The 13,420-nt window shown below is 38.3% G+C and overlaps 1 protein-coding gene across 4 annotated transcripts in view; it reads left to right on the top strand.

Annotated features, from left to right (window-relative positions):
* Window positions 1–11,647, top strand: part of LOC121949195 (target of Nesh-SH3) — a 39,186-nt gene extending 27,539 nt beyond the window's left edge. For all 4 annotated transcript variants that reach the window (XM_042494820.1, XM_042494818.1, XM_042494819.1 and 1 more), the window contains 10 exons: window positions 1,249–1,320; window positions 3,561–3,686; window positions 4,068–4,157; window positions 4,278–4,487; window positions 6,071–6,176; window positions 8,034–8,113; window positions 8,703–8,732; window positions 8,836–8,994; window positions 10,344–10,466; window positions 10,552–11,647. In XM_042494820.1, the coding sequence (XP_042350754.1) occupies window positions 1,249–1,320; window positions 3,561–3,686; window positions 4,068–4,157; window positions 4,278–4,487; window positions 6,071–6,176; window positions 8,034–8,113; window positions 8,703–8,732; window positions 8,836–8,994; window positions 10,344–10,466; window positions 10,552–10,667 (1,112 nt within the window). In that variant the 3' untranslated portion in view covers window positions 10,668–11,647. The remainder of the gene's footprint in view (window positions 1–1,248; window positions 1,321–3,560; window positions 3,687–4,067; window positions 4,158–4,277; window positions 4,488–6,070; window positions 6,177–8,033; window positions 8,114–8,702; window positions 8,733–8,835; window positions 8,995–10,343; window positions 10,467–10,551) is intronic.
* The last annotated feature ends 1,773 nt before the right edge of the window (window positions 11,648–13,420 follow it).

The raw sequence follows: 13,420 nt of genomic DNA, 5'->3' as shown, positions 1-13,420 counted from the left end.
AGCCGTCACCTCATGTACTAATTGTAATTGTATATCACGAGACTGGCATTTAAATGACCACATCACTATGTTGTTTTACTGTCAGTACGAGCATATGTTTGCTATTAGTTGTCAGTTATACCATGTGTGAGTCAGAATGTATTCTCAGTGTTAATCAACGAGACTTGTCGGCAGATGTTGTTTCAGTCTTGATAGCCTCAACTTTCTTCTCTTGGGAGTAAGATGCCAAAGATCTCTGATTTATGCCGACTCCTCGGGAGGTCGGTTCCAAGGGAGGAAACGAATCCAAGAGAAATGTTTCTGAGGTGTTTTGGCCTCAGTTGTACAGTTACAGAATGTTGTCAACAGAGGGACTGTTAATGAATCTCTGAGATAAGAAAATGACAAAGGGAGTGGATGCTCTGAAAATGAATCCCAACAGTTAAAAATGGATTATCTCAGTGCAACTCAGATGCGTGTAACGGAAATTTCATGTGTCAAACCTCCCAGAGCTCAACCACCACCTCTTGAGATATCACAACAAAGATTTAGGGAGATTACGCTTGTTTAATAGCATTAAATCATTTCAGAACCTCAGTGTTAAGATTGACAGTCTGTAGCTGAGGTGTTTTCTTAAAGCCTTGCTGTTTCTTGTGAATACTTATCCAGTTCACTGTAGCCAATTCATTCCTTGTGTTCATTAGAGTGAAACTGATCTGGTCTTCATCTCATAGCTTGGCTTGTTCTTTATGTCATTGTTTTTGCCATGGTGCAGGAATTCAGTGGAAAATTTGGTGGTCAAACAGCATTCGATCCAAAATAATTTTTCGCAGATTTGAGTCAAAATAATATAAAAAGTTGTTGGATCTTCTGCCTTACTTTCCTATTTAGAATTCACTGAGGATTTTTTAAATTCCTCACTTATTCATCTGGGGATTTTGGGTGAGTGGTTAAAGCACCGGTTTAGAGTTTCGAGGTTATTAAACACTGACATGGTTTTCATCAGTCATAGACCATGGTAGTGCTCTGTGGCAGCATTTCACAAACTGCATTTTCAGCATTTCACATGCAATCTGCTTTGCTTTTATGTGCTTTATTGTTGCTTGTATATTATGTTTGTGTTTGTAAAAACTTGACATTCTTTCATTGTTATTGCACTATTAGAATAACCAACAACACTTGTTTTCAGTTTTTTATCTCTTCTTCAGTGCCGACCACCTGTTCTTTTTTTCAATGTGAGTCTTAATCTGAACTCTTGTTTTCCTCAAGTTCCTGCAGTCCTGCGTCCCGCTAATCCTGCCAACAAGAGACTCAACCTGGTGGGGAAACCCAGTGACCATGGTGAGGGCAACAGTGATTGCTGCACTGAACACTGCTGCACCTTGTCCTGTTTACTGTAGTTATGCACAGAACAGCAAGCCAAGGGGAGGGCTTGACCTCAGCTGCTTCTTAAAGGAATACTTCACTCCCCAAATGACCTCTTGTACGTCAATTACTCAATATGTGCTACACTGACTTTGTGAGGGTGAATAAAGAATCCAGAAACAAAGAAAATTCTTGGTGAATTAGAGTTAAAGGGGCCGGAGTTTAACAACAGCAAAACTATATCAAAACATCTGTTTACAAACTCTCACCCAACTTGTGTAGAATAATACTCATGTCATTTTTTTCAGTCATATGCCCAGTACTTCCCAACAGAACAGCCCTTATTGAGGGGAAAGTGAACTCAAAGCCAGAGTCCAGTGACAAAAAGAGTAATTTTACCTTGCTGAACATGGGAGCTGCTGGTCTACCACTGCCTCTATCAGTTTTTGTATGTTATTGTGTGACTTTGATGTTTTAAAGGGTTAGTTTGGATTCCCCAAAGTCACGTAATAACACTGTGTTCAGCAGTAAAATCACTGTTTTTGTCAGTGGAGTCTGGCTTTAAAAAGAGCAAAATATCACTTTTAGTTCAGTTCCCCATTGGAAAAATCTGTCTTTTTGGGAAGTACTAAGCATAAGACTCGATAAATGAGACCTGGATTATACTGCACAAAATATGCGAGACTTTGTAAACAGATGGTTTGATATCAGTTAAACTTGTCTCCTTTAACTTCAATTCATTGAGATTTTTCCCATTTTGGACTCTTCGTTCACCATGCAAGAAAAAGCATGTTTCTTCCTGAATTCATAGTAACACGGGTTAAGTGATTGATTTATAAATAGTAATTTTGGAGGTGAAGTGTTTCTTTAAGCCAGTGGTTCTCAGATGTTTCTCTGTGGCCTCCATTGAATACAGAAAAAAATTATAGCCTACTTCCCTGGTTAAGGTTAGCGCACTGGATACAAGGTGAAGCAGCAAGCTTTTCTGAGTCCAGAGGTAACAGAATCCACACTACAAGTGAAGACTCACTTACTAATAGATAGTGACACAACCTGGTGTTTTACACTTTTTTTTTCTCTTTTGTTTGGTTAGAAATTATCTTTATGACGCTGATAGCCAGATTTTGTTCCCTTTTGACAAAGCAATGCTAGCAGTTACCCCTGTTGCCAGTCTTTGTGCTAAGCTAAGCTAACAGGCTGCTTGTTTTATTGACTTACTGTGTATTTATCACAGAGAGAATGGTTTTAATCTCATTTAACTTTCAGCAAGAAAGCGAATATGCGTATTACCCCAAATGCAGAACTATTCTTCAAACTTAACTGCCAAAATCTGAATACACATAAGACATAAGGCTTGCTCACACATTAACAGTGAACCTGAAACAAATAAGCATTTTTTTTTTAAATTAATTTAATGACTTGTTTAACACGATTGCTCAGTGAAAATCTTGTACTTTCCTTTTTTCCTTTCTGAAAATCTGTTTATCTTGAATTTCACGTTGTGTTGTCCGACTGATGCTTGCTAAGCTCCATCTTTTGCTAGCGTGAAAGCACTCTTGTTTGTTTATTAGTACCACATGAATCTGATTTATTCAACTTAATTCCCACCGCACATTTCTTTTTTCCACAAGGTCAAGTAAGTCTCTGCTGCAATGCCTCTGCACCCTTTGTTATAGTTCACTGTCTTCAGCTGTCCTCTGCAAATAAAGACGTGCTTATAACTCATGTGAGCTTGCCAGGAAATGTACAATGTTTGCATTTATCTTAACTTTACGGCTTGTCTCAATGGTCTTGACGCTAAGGCTTTTTTCATGAACTTTTACAGTGTTCAATCTGTCACTTGTTTCTTTCTCCCTTTCCTCACAAAGTGTGTACTTTATGTGCACAGAGCTTTTGTGTGTGTGTGTGTGTGTGTGTGTGTGCGTGCGTGCGTGCGTGTGTGTGTGTGTGTGTGTGTGTGTGCGCGCATGGTTCTGAGCATCTGGGCATCTTTGCTCTCAGCAGATGTATTCTGGCAGACCCTTTTCCCCTTTAAAGAGCACAGGAGATATTACTCAACAAGCAATCTCTGATCTTTCAGCAGCCAGGAAAAGGCCACTGAGTTGCTCAGTGAGGATGGCCAGAGCAGATGGATCACAACTGTGTGTGACTATGAGTCAGATGATGAGGGAGAAGAACTGATCTCTTCTCCTCCTCCTGCTGCTCTCTGTCCTCAGATAAACCCATGGACCTCAAACAGGGAGACAAGGAGTCCATCTTGAAGCCATTCCCTCTGGTCACAGCCAAACCTAAGCAAGAGCGCAGGCAGCAGCAGACAACCACCTCTGCCCCGGCAGTAAACAGTACGACCAACACAACTTTTAATGTATCTAAGGAGGAAAGTTATGACTCATTATTGTTACTGCTTTCATACCTTCTGGCAAAATTGAGTACCTCCATAAATGAGAAAATATATGTGATTGAAAAAGCTTTTTGACTCTGAGTAGATGCCTGCATGTGATAATAATCAGGAGATGTTGGCAATGCAGCTTGCAGGTGTGTGTAGTAGTAAGGTAAAGAAAGAACATTTTCAATATTAAGCGCCTTAGTGTAGGCCAGAGCAGGTGCTGGGCTGGCCGGTCTTTGACATGGGCCAAAGCTATAAAAATGAAGACAGAGAGAGCTGCCAGGGACTGCTGGCACATCAAACTAACCCTAGCTCATTTCTCCTGTTTCCTTTTCAGCCAGCCGCTTTGACATAAATGAGAACTCTTCCATATTCAGGCCTGTGCCTGCATCAGAGGTAGACATCATGGGCAAGAAGCGCTTTGTAGGTAAGTCTTCATCATGGCCATTTAAAATCACCACCTTTCTCACCCGGTACTATTGCATGAATAACCAAAAGAGGAAATAGGTAAATAAATAACTGGCATTTTTATTGTTCCTATCTACAGCTCCTCATGTGGTCTACAAGACAGATAAGAAGCCAGATGAGCCGTGCTCCATCACCACCTCCCTCACTTACTTCCCTGACGAGGAGGGCAGTGATCAGAACGTGACTGGTCCTCCCCGCGTCCCTCCCTCCAACCTCACTGTGGTTACTGTGGAGGGCTGCCCATCTTTCGTCATTCTCGACTGGCAGAAATCTGACAATGAAACCAGAGGTACGATAAATATGAGTATAAGTTGGATATTTTTTTAAAAAGTAGGGACAAAACTGGAGTGTAAAGCCATTCTGCAATGCTCTGTGTCCTAAAGACCTTGGGGTCTCTGGGTATGAAATGAGTTGCAGTCCTTGGACTGCAACTCAAGTTTAGTTTTGTTTTGTTACATGAGCACTTTTATAGACGAGAACTCCATCTTCACCTAGTTATGTTTTGTCTTCATTCATAACAAAAGGTGTACAGATGCAAATGGAACCACTGTCTTATTTGAAACACTTGATAAAGGGTTAATATTAACTAACAGCAGAGGGCTGTAACTAGGTAAGTTATGGTTAAAGGGGACCTATTAAACTTTTCTTTTTATTCTGTCATATAATAATATTACAGTGTCGAATGGTCATATTAAACATGCCCAAAATTTAAAAAAAAAATGAGGTAGGCCTAAATGTATTCAAAAGTAATCCCTGTGAGTAAAAACCTAAGACTTCAGACTGTAAGACTGTTCTAAATACACATCAGCTCTTGACAGATTTCTTTATATGGCCATCTGCTCAAGGCATGCTGCTCCGTAAAGCATTTACATTACATATACTGCTGTAGTTACCTGTAAACGTCAGGGAAACCTGTAAACTTTGTTGCTGATGTTATACATTTGTCCCAGATTTCAGATCATATTCCTGCTGGAACATGTCTGATTGTGAAGATTTTTGTTTAGAAGCCTTTACTGGTTATTTTTTTACAGTGGAAAATGTTCCAGCACAAAGAATAAATAAAGCAATGTTTGAACATTAAAGCATGTAAACATGTTCTAGTAGAAACCCCAAATACTAATTTGACCTGAAAATGAGCATAATAAACTCCTTTTTATGATAATTTAGTAAAGCTTTATTGATCATTAATAAGAGAATTTTACTGAGAGTGTCTAGGTTTTGGTTGATGTTCAGCCGCTTCAGAACAATTTATCAAAATCCAACATGACATTCGATCATTTATCTTCTGGACAGGTGCCAAAATTTAATCCAAATTATTAAGAACTTATTAGTATTAGCAACTTACGGATATATAAAGAATTAATAGATAATTTCTTAACCATTAGGAAAGCGGACATATAAAGTTGTTATATTATTATTAGAAAGTGATAATAGGTAAATTGTGGAGGCCTTTTAATGTCACAACATAACCCCAAACCTCAATCCTGGCTCCAGTTCAACTCAGTTCAGTTCAGTTCAGTTCAGTTCAGTTCAGTTCAGTTCAGTTCAGTTCAATTCAATTCAATTCAATTCAATTCAATTCAATTCAATTCAATTCAATTTATAAAGCCCATTATCACAAATCACAACTTGCCTCAGACTGCTTTCCATCATATGACATCGCTCTGTCCTGGGACCCTCACAACGACTATGGAAAAGCTCCCCCCAAAAAAACCTTTAAAAGGAAACATCTCACATCTCTCCCATCAAAATATCTCACAATAAATCATAAGATTATTTTGGTAAAACTCCAAAAATTGAGGTTGTGTAATTTGCGGCTGTTAACAGCTGAAACGTGTTAAAAAAGCAAACTGATATTGTCTCTTTTGTCAGAGTATGAAGTTGTGTCCACCACCAAAGGACCAAATGGAGAGGAGGTGTCCGTACTGACGACCAACCAGACACACACAGCCGTGGAGAATCTCAAACCAGAGAGCAGGTACGTAACAATATTGTGTTAGACAATTCATGTAAAAATTAGATTTTCTACCTTAATTTTTTTCCTTAAATCTTCTAGTTGGTCAGGTACTCTTACTGTGTGTAGTGTGGAAACAACCACCAGGTTTATATTAACATAAGATTATCCACATGAACCATTTGCTCAAAGGATCCCTGTGGAGTTTTTGACGTCGAGTAGCACTAAGGAGCAGTTTGTCTATGAGTGGATCCCTGTTTTGCTTATGTTGTGTACGCGCCAGAAGACGCAAATGAATGCACATGCACACAGGTGATGTGACACATATTCCTGCCAATGGTGTCATGCTATTTCACTGATCACCAGGTGGCAGTAAGACATATATTGGGGAAATAGGTCTCTGTAAATCAGTGAATACATATTTTGAGCAACACAACCCTGCAAAATGACTAATTTCACAATCAGGATTTGATCCATTTGGTCTGGTAACATATAAGATATCTAGAAGAGCTGCAAGATTAAATCATTCCTTTCCCAATCAAGTCAGCAGCTCGGCCGGCAGAAGTTAGCAGCTCAGCTCATGAAAGCCTGTTGTATGCTTGCTCAATGGGCCCAGTGACGCTGATAATCTGGGTAATTTTATACCTGGGAAGTCAGAACTTTTTTGGATTCATGCACCAGTGAGCAACTTCCATAGTAATGAACTGAGCCCTGCCTCCAACCTGTATGTGGTTCTCTTTATACACGGTTCCAACGGTCATGGAAAGTCTAGAAAAGCCATGGAATTTCACAATCTCATTTTCCAGGCCGGCAAATGTCATGGAATTAGTAAAAATCATTGAAAGTTTTGGGGAAAAGTCATGGAATGTTGTTACGTGTAATTGAATTGTTAAAATAATCCTCCATGCATAACCTTCCACGTAATATAACACAACAGCAGATTTCTTTTCTGTAGCAGACGACCTAACGTAGCTCTGGTATACGTCAATGTGAGACGTTTTGTTTACCATCACGTATGTTCCTTAATTTTCTCCCAATGTTCCATCTTTTCCTCCAGGAATGCCTTGCTTGAATAGAGTTTGAAACTGAAATGTTCTACAAAAGCAGAGCAAGTTTGGCAAAAAACAAACAAAACAGAATTACTAATTAAAAGTCATGGAAAAGTTTTGAAAGTTCCATGAAATAATGTCAGAACTGTGTTTATACATCCATTGTAAACAATGCAGGTTTCAATTTTTAAGAACTGCCTTTGTGAGTTTTATGAGGGAAGACATGCATTCGGCATGTTTTTAGACCACAGTGATACACAAATGCATTTTTGGTGAGTGAATGTCATAGTTGTTTGTTTACAAGGAAACTCCACGGGGTAACTTTAACAAATACTGTATGCCTGAACCGCTGGCGGATTACACTAGTAAGTTTTACTGTAGATCTGATCATGAGAAGAGTATTTAATGACACTGAAAGGCTGTAAGCGTGCTTCTTACAGGTATCTTTAGAATACTTGTACATCTTGCAGTGAACTTTGTTTGTTTTCGTACATATAAAATGACCAAATCGAAACAAAAGCCGAGTAAATCTGGGTGGAGAGGTTCACTGAGTCTTTAATTAGATCTCAGCATCTGGAGTCTCAAAGCTCACAAAAACTGTCCTCTGGGCTGGGTTTCTCTGGCCCATCTACTGCCAGGACATCTGAACACAGCACGTGGAATAACCATCAGCTCTGTGCATGAGTGCGCGTGCGCGTGTGTGTGTCTGCGAACATTCATTTTTAGCTGTCAAAGGCATGAAAATATTATGCACCCCAGTTCTTGAGGTTGGGAGGAATTCAGATTAAAGTTTTTCAAAGTTTAGATGATGTCTTTTATTGTTTTATTTCAGTTATGAATTCACAGTAACACCAAAGAATGAGCTGGGAGCAGGACCCTCCACTGATCCCGTGTCATTCAGCACAGAATCAGGCAAGTTTTACAAACCATCTTATCAACTAAAGTCACACTATATATAAACCCTGATCTATTCGCTCTGACAGAAGACACTAATTAGCTGCATGTTAATGCCACTGTACACATTTCTAATTACCAGGCAGTCATTAGCATTGCTTTGAAGGCGGGCTATTAAGCAGTCATTAGACTAATGATTTCAACATTGCACTGGGGTCTGACTGATTAAGACTCAAGGGCCTTGTCAGCTCACCAGATGTCCTCCAAGGCTCATTTCTAACATCCACCTGGACCACAGCGCTCTGAACAAAGATAAATCTGCAGCAGCTTAAAGCAGCTGAACAACAGCCCCAAGCTGATCAAATGTTGTGTTTTTAAACTCACAATGACAACACAGAGAGGGGAGAGCTTTGCTTAACTGGCCTCCTGCCCTCATGCAATCAAAGTGCAGCCTGTTGGGGCTGAATATTGTAAATACTATGCCAAAAAGGCTCTGATACAAGTCTGGGTTTGTCTAGCACAATGATTTGAGATTACTCAGGACGCTGTGTTAAATCTGAGTCGTTTTGATGACGTTATTCATTGCACCTTTCTCTCACGTTTACAGCGGATCCACGAGTGAGCGAGCATGTTTCAGGTGAATATGATAATTTTCTCTTCTTATCAGACTGTTATTAGCATCAGTGCTGTTCATACAGACAACAAAGACCATGCTTAAGCCTCTAATGATTTCTTCACAGGCAAAGATGCCATCTGGACTCAGTTCCCATTCAAATCTGATGATTACTCTGAATGCAATGGAAAACAGTATGTGAAGAGAACTTGGTACAGAAAGTTTGTGGGCATCCAGCTCTGCAACTCCTTGAGATACAAGATCTACCTGAGCGACTCTCTCAACGGTAATTTCTCACCAAGACAAATGTGAACAAAGCAAATCACTTTTGAAGTCCTTGCATCCTTGTTTTAATTGGATAGCAGTTGACATTTTGCATTTATATTAGTGGTTAATTTTGGCCTCAACCTAGAGAGAAAAGTACAATTCATTTATTTTTCAAGTATACACAGTATACTAGTTTTTTTCGCGGTACATTATTTTTTATGACACTTTTTGTGGCAGATTATACTTTGCAGTTTTTTTATGACATTTTTAAAAGCATACTATACTATGACTTTTTGTGATTTTTTATGACAATTTTTATGGCATGCTATACTATAAAGTTTCCTATGACATTTTTACAAAGTGTTATTCTATGACACTTTCTATGACATGTTTTATGGTATATAATACTATGGCATTTTAATCACGTACTATACTGTGACATTTTTATGGCACACTATACAAGGATTTTTTTAAATTGTGATTGTGATTGTGACTTTTTGTGGTATACTATGTTTTTAATGATTTTTTATGACATACTATACTATAATGTTTTTGATGTAATTTTTTATGGCTACTAAACCATTATGTTTTTTATGACATACTATTTTATGACATCTGTATTGACATTTTTTATATTATACTGTACTATGTCTTTTTAAAGATATTTTTATGGCATGCTATACTATGACATTTTATGAAATATATGGCACATTATACTACGATGTTTTTCATGACATTTTCATGGCGTACCATACTAAAATGTTTTTCATGACTTTTTTATGACATACTTTATTATGGTGTTTTCTTTTCTGTGACTTTTTATGTCATACATTACTATGACATTTATTTTCAGAAACTCTATGGCATACTATGTCGTTTATTTACATTAATATTGCACATTACTCTATTATCTGTCTATTTTTAACGACAATTTTATGGTATACCATGATGTTTTAATGACATTTTTTATGGCAGACTACACTATGTATGTATTTTTAATGACACTTTTTATGGCATATGATGACATTTTTTGTGATTTTTTTCTCACACACAATAGAGCATTTTTTCTTCCTTTAAAACTGATAAATATGTTTGTTCTGTTCCTATCATTGGGAGTAATGCTGTCAAAGTAACTCACAGCAGCATAAAATGAAACACTGGCCATGCAAACATTTAAAAGCTTCCTAAACACTTTGAGGAATTTAGGTATCCTGAAGAAAATAACCTGGACTGTGTATTTATAAGACACCATGACCATTTCCTGATGAGCCCAATTTCATATTAATATGAACTCTCACAATCGAGATTTACAATGCACTCAGATTTATTTTCACAGCTTGCAACCTACTTCCTCTGTCTTGTCTGTAGGGAAGTTCTACAATATTGGAGATCAGACGGGACACGGCGAGGACCACTGTCAATTTGTGGACTCGTTTCTGGATGGACGAACCGGCACACAGATGTTAGCTGACCAGCTACCGAGCAGGCCAGGTACTTTGGTTAAAAAATAATATTAAATCACTTTAAGTCTTATATAATGTAGATCCTTATACCCTCCTCTGTGTCTTTGTACCAGGGTTTTATAGAGCGTTGAGACAGGAACCTGTCCACTTTGGAGAGATCGGAGGGAAGTCGCATGTTACTTACGTAGGGTGGTACGAGTGTGGCACACCCATTCCTGGGAAGTGGTAAGACCCCACAGCGTTGCAGGAAGAAGAGCTTCCTTGGTAGGGAGAAAGAAGAAGACGCCTGACTTGGCCTAAAGGGAGGTGGGCCTCTCTTTCATGTTACCATGGACACTGTAGATGGGTCTGTTTGTATGAACTCAGCCTACTCTCGCAGGTATGAACCTTTACAAAACTCTTTTGAGTGCATTTGTAATATTGGTCTTAATTTCTCTATTTATCAAAAATGCATCCAATGAAGGAATGCAGGTGTTGAGTGAACCAAAATGTTGAATATACAGTAATTACAGAGAAAATGTTGGGAAGCTGGCTCCCAAAGTGTGATAACTTGTATGATATTATTTATCAAAGGGGGTTGTTATTGAACATTCTTTGTGTGCTCGAGCTTTGAGATGAGACAGTAAAAAATGTTCCCAATACATGTATGTCAGTGAGCACACACTTTGTGTCATTTGTATGCAGAAAGGTGCCAATCATACTTTCATTGTACATTTGGACTATGTAAAATAACAGTAAGCACAGACATGCAGAATTGACCCTCTGCTGGCCCTAAGGGATTGTTAGCAGTTGCAGTTTGCACAGTATTAAACCTTTGTTCATATATGTATATGGTGTGAAATACAGTATGTATACCAGGGATCATATAGTGATGCATTTCAGGTAAAACAGCTTTAGCAGAACTGTTGAGCCAAGTTTGAGCCCGGTTATTCTATGGGGTCACTTGGAAAGATTATGTATTTTCAGTGCTAGTGCAGTAATGCCCTCTATTTTATAAATGAATAAAATATATATAAAATGCCTTAATGTGGAAATGACATAAGCAAATTACATAATTTATCTTTTTGTGTTAAAACTTATGACAAAGTGTACATAAAGCTATAAATCATTGGAGAGAAATTGTCAGGTTTTTTCCACATCTGTCATAACAGTTGTTTTTGATTCAATATCTATGTTTTCAGCAATAAATCTTGGTTTTATATTTACTTATATTCATTTCCATCTGACTTCAATTACATTTATGGCAAAGGGAAAGCTAGACATTTGGGAAATTACACATTATTTACTTTATAGCCGAGTGTTTGATGAGACGATTTACATGCACTGTCAGAACATACTTTCAGCAGCTGGCTAACTTAGCTTAGGCATACTATACTGAAGTCTTTATAGCACACTATATTATGATTTTTTTTTTTTAAATTGACATGTATAAAGTATACTATACAATGACTTTTTATGCCCCTGCACAGGCGATTGCTGTGGCCAAAAGCATTATGATGCATGACATTTTTTATGGCATACTATGCCTGATGACGTTTTAAATCTTTTTTGAAATACTACATTATGGTGTACAGTAGCTACTATATTTTTTTTGACACATTCTATGCCTTAGCTCTTAGCTACAGTGTTGTTGGTTAACTTAAGGTTATGTGACTGCACTTTCTTTCAGAAATTTGATAACTGCTGAGTTAAATCTCCATGAAAAAGTGACTACATTAATGTCAAATAAATCAGTTGTAGCAGTAAGTACAATATTTCCCACTGAAATAAAGTAGTCCAATGGAATTACCCAAGTAAAGCTACTTCAAATTGTATCTGACAAGCTAGATTACCTGAGTAAATATCGACCAGTATCATTAATTCATGAGGCAGCGACACTCATCATTTATCTTCCAGTTTAAAATGAACAAATTAAAGAAATGTATGTTTTGTGACAGTGTGACAGGCTGAAACTGTAAACATTTGATTAGCACGAGTGAAGTCTGTGTAGTTAATATATGAATCTCGCAGTGAGAGAAAGCTTTAAGTCCCCCGTGTTAAAAAAATCTGCCAGAAACTACACGCTGCTGTGATTGGTGGCTCCTCTGTAAGCATTTGATGACGCGCAGCGGAGATCCCGCCCACCTCGGCATCAACCAATCTGGAATCAGCATGCGGTGTAATCGCGAGACTACCGCGGTGAGATTTCATTTCAAAAATGGCAGCGCCCAAACGCGAGAGAATCCTTCGACACTTCGGCTCTTTATCTTTAAATTAAACATCAGATCTGCCTTAAACCTGACGTGACTTTACTTCAAATCAACACACAGGACGACATAACACGATTGTCAGAGTTGAGGACCCGCAGGACTTCATCGATCAGTACTAATACAGCTGTGTTATGGCGGTATCAAACACAATCATCGAAACCAAACAAGCGGCGAAAAAAGGCACTCATCTACGTACACCGACGATCTGATTACACACAGGTCAGTGTCCCCTAATCAATAAACATATGTAATCGGCATGCTTCTTTGAGAAATTAAAGACCTCAAAACTAGCTTGGACAGATGTGACTGTAGGCGTGGCTTCTGAGAAAAAGCCGACAAACATTTTAAAAGTTTCGCCTCACTATCTCATTCATTTGACTGCGTCTGCTGAAACATAACACGAGTTGCTTGCTGGATATTATTTTTGGTCCCAACTTGAACACATCAGCCGTCTTTAGTACGAAAATATCATTGGATTCAAACAGGTGATCAATAGTATGGGCCGGTAATAGAGTGGTGAAGTAATGAGTCCTAAAACGCGGAAGTCCGTTTTTTTTAATCGGTTTTTGTGTTTGTGGTTAACACAGGCTTAAGGTATTTAGACGTTTTGTTCTGCAACATAACACACGTCCGCTTCAACACGATTTTTTAACTTTTAAAGTTTTACTCGTCTTTGAAAAGGTGGTTGCTAACAAGTGGCTAAATGGGACTACAGTGTTTGTCGGGGACATTA

This window comes from Plectropomus leopardus, chromosome 10, assembly GCF_008729295.1.
Source record: "Plectropomus leopardus isolate mb chromosome 10, YSFRI_Pleo_2.0, whole genome shotgun sequence".
NCBI lineage: Eukaryota > Metazoa > Chordata > Actinopteri > Perciformes > Serranidae > Plectropomus > Plectropomus leopardus.
This window is presented reverse-complemented; position numbering and strand designations above follow the sequence as displayed.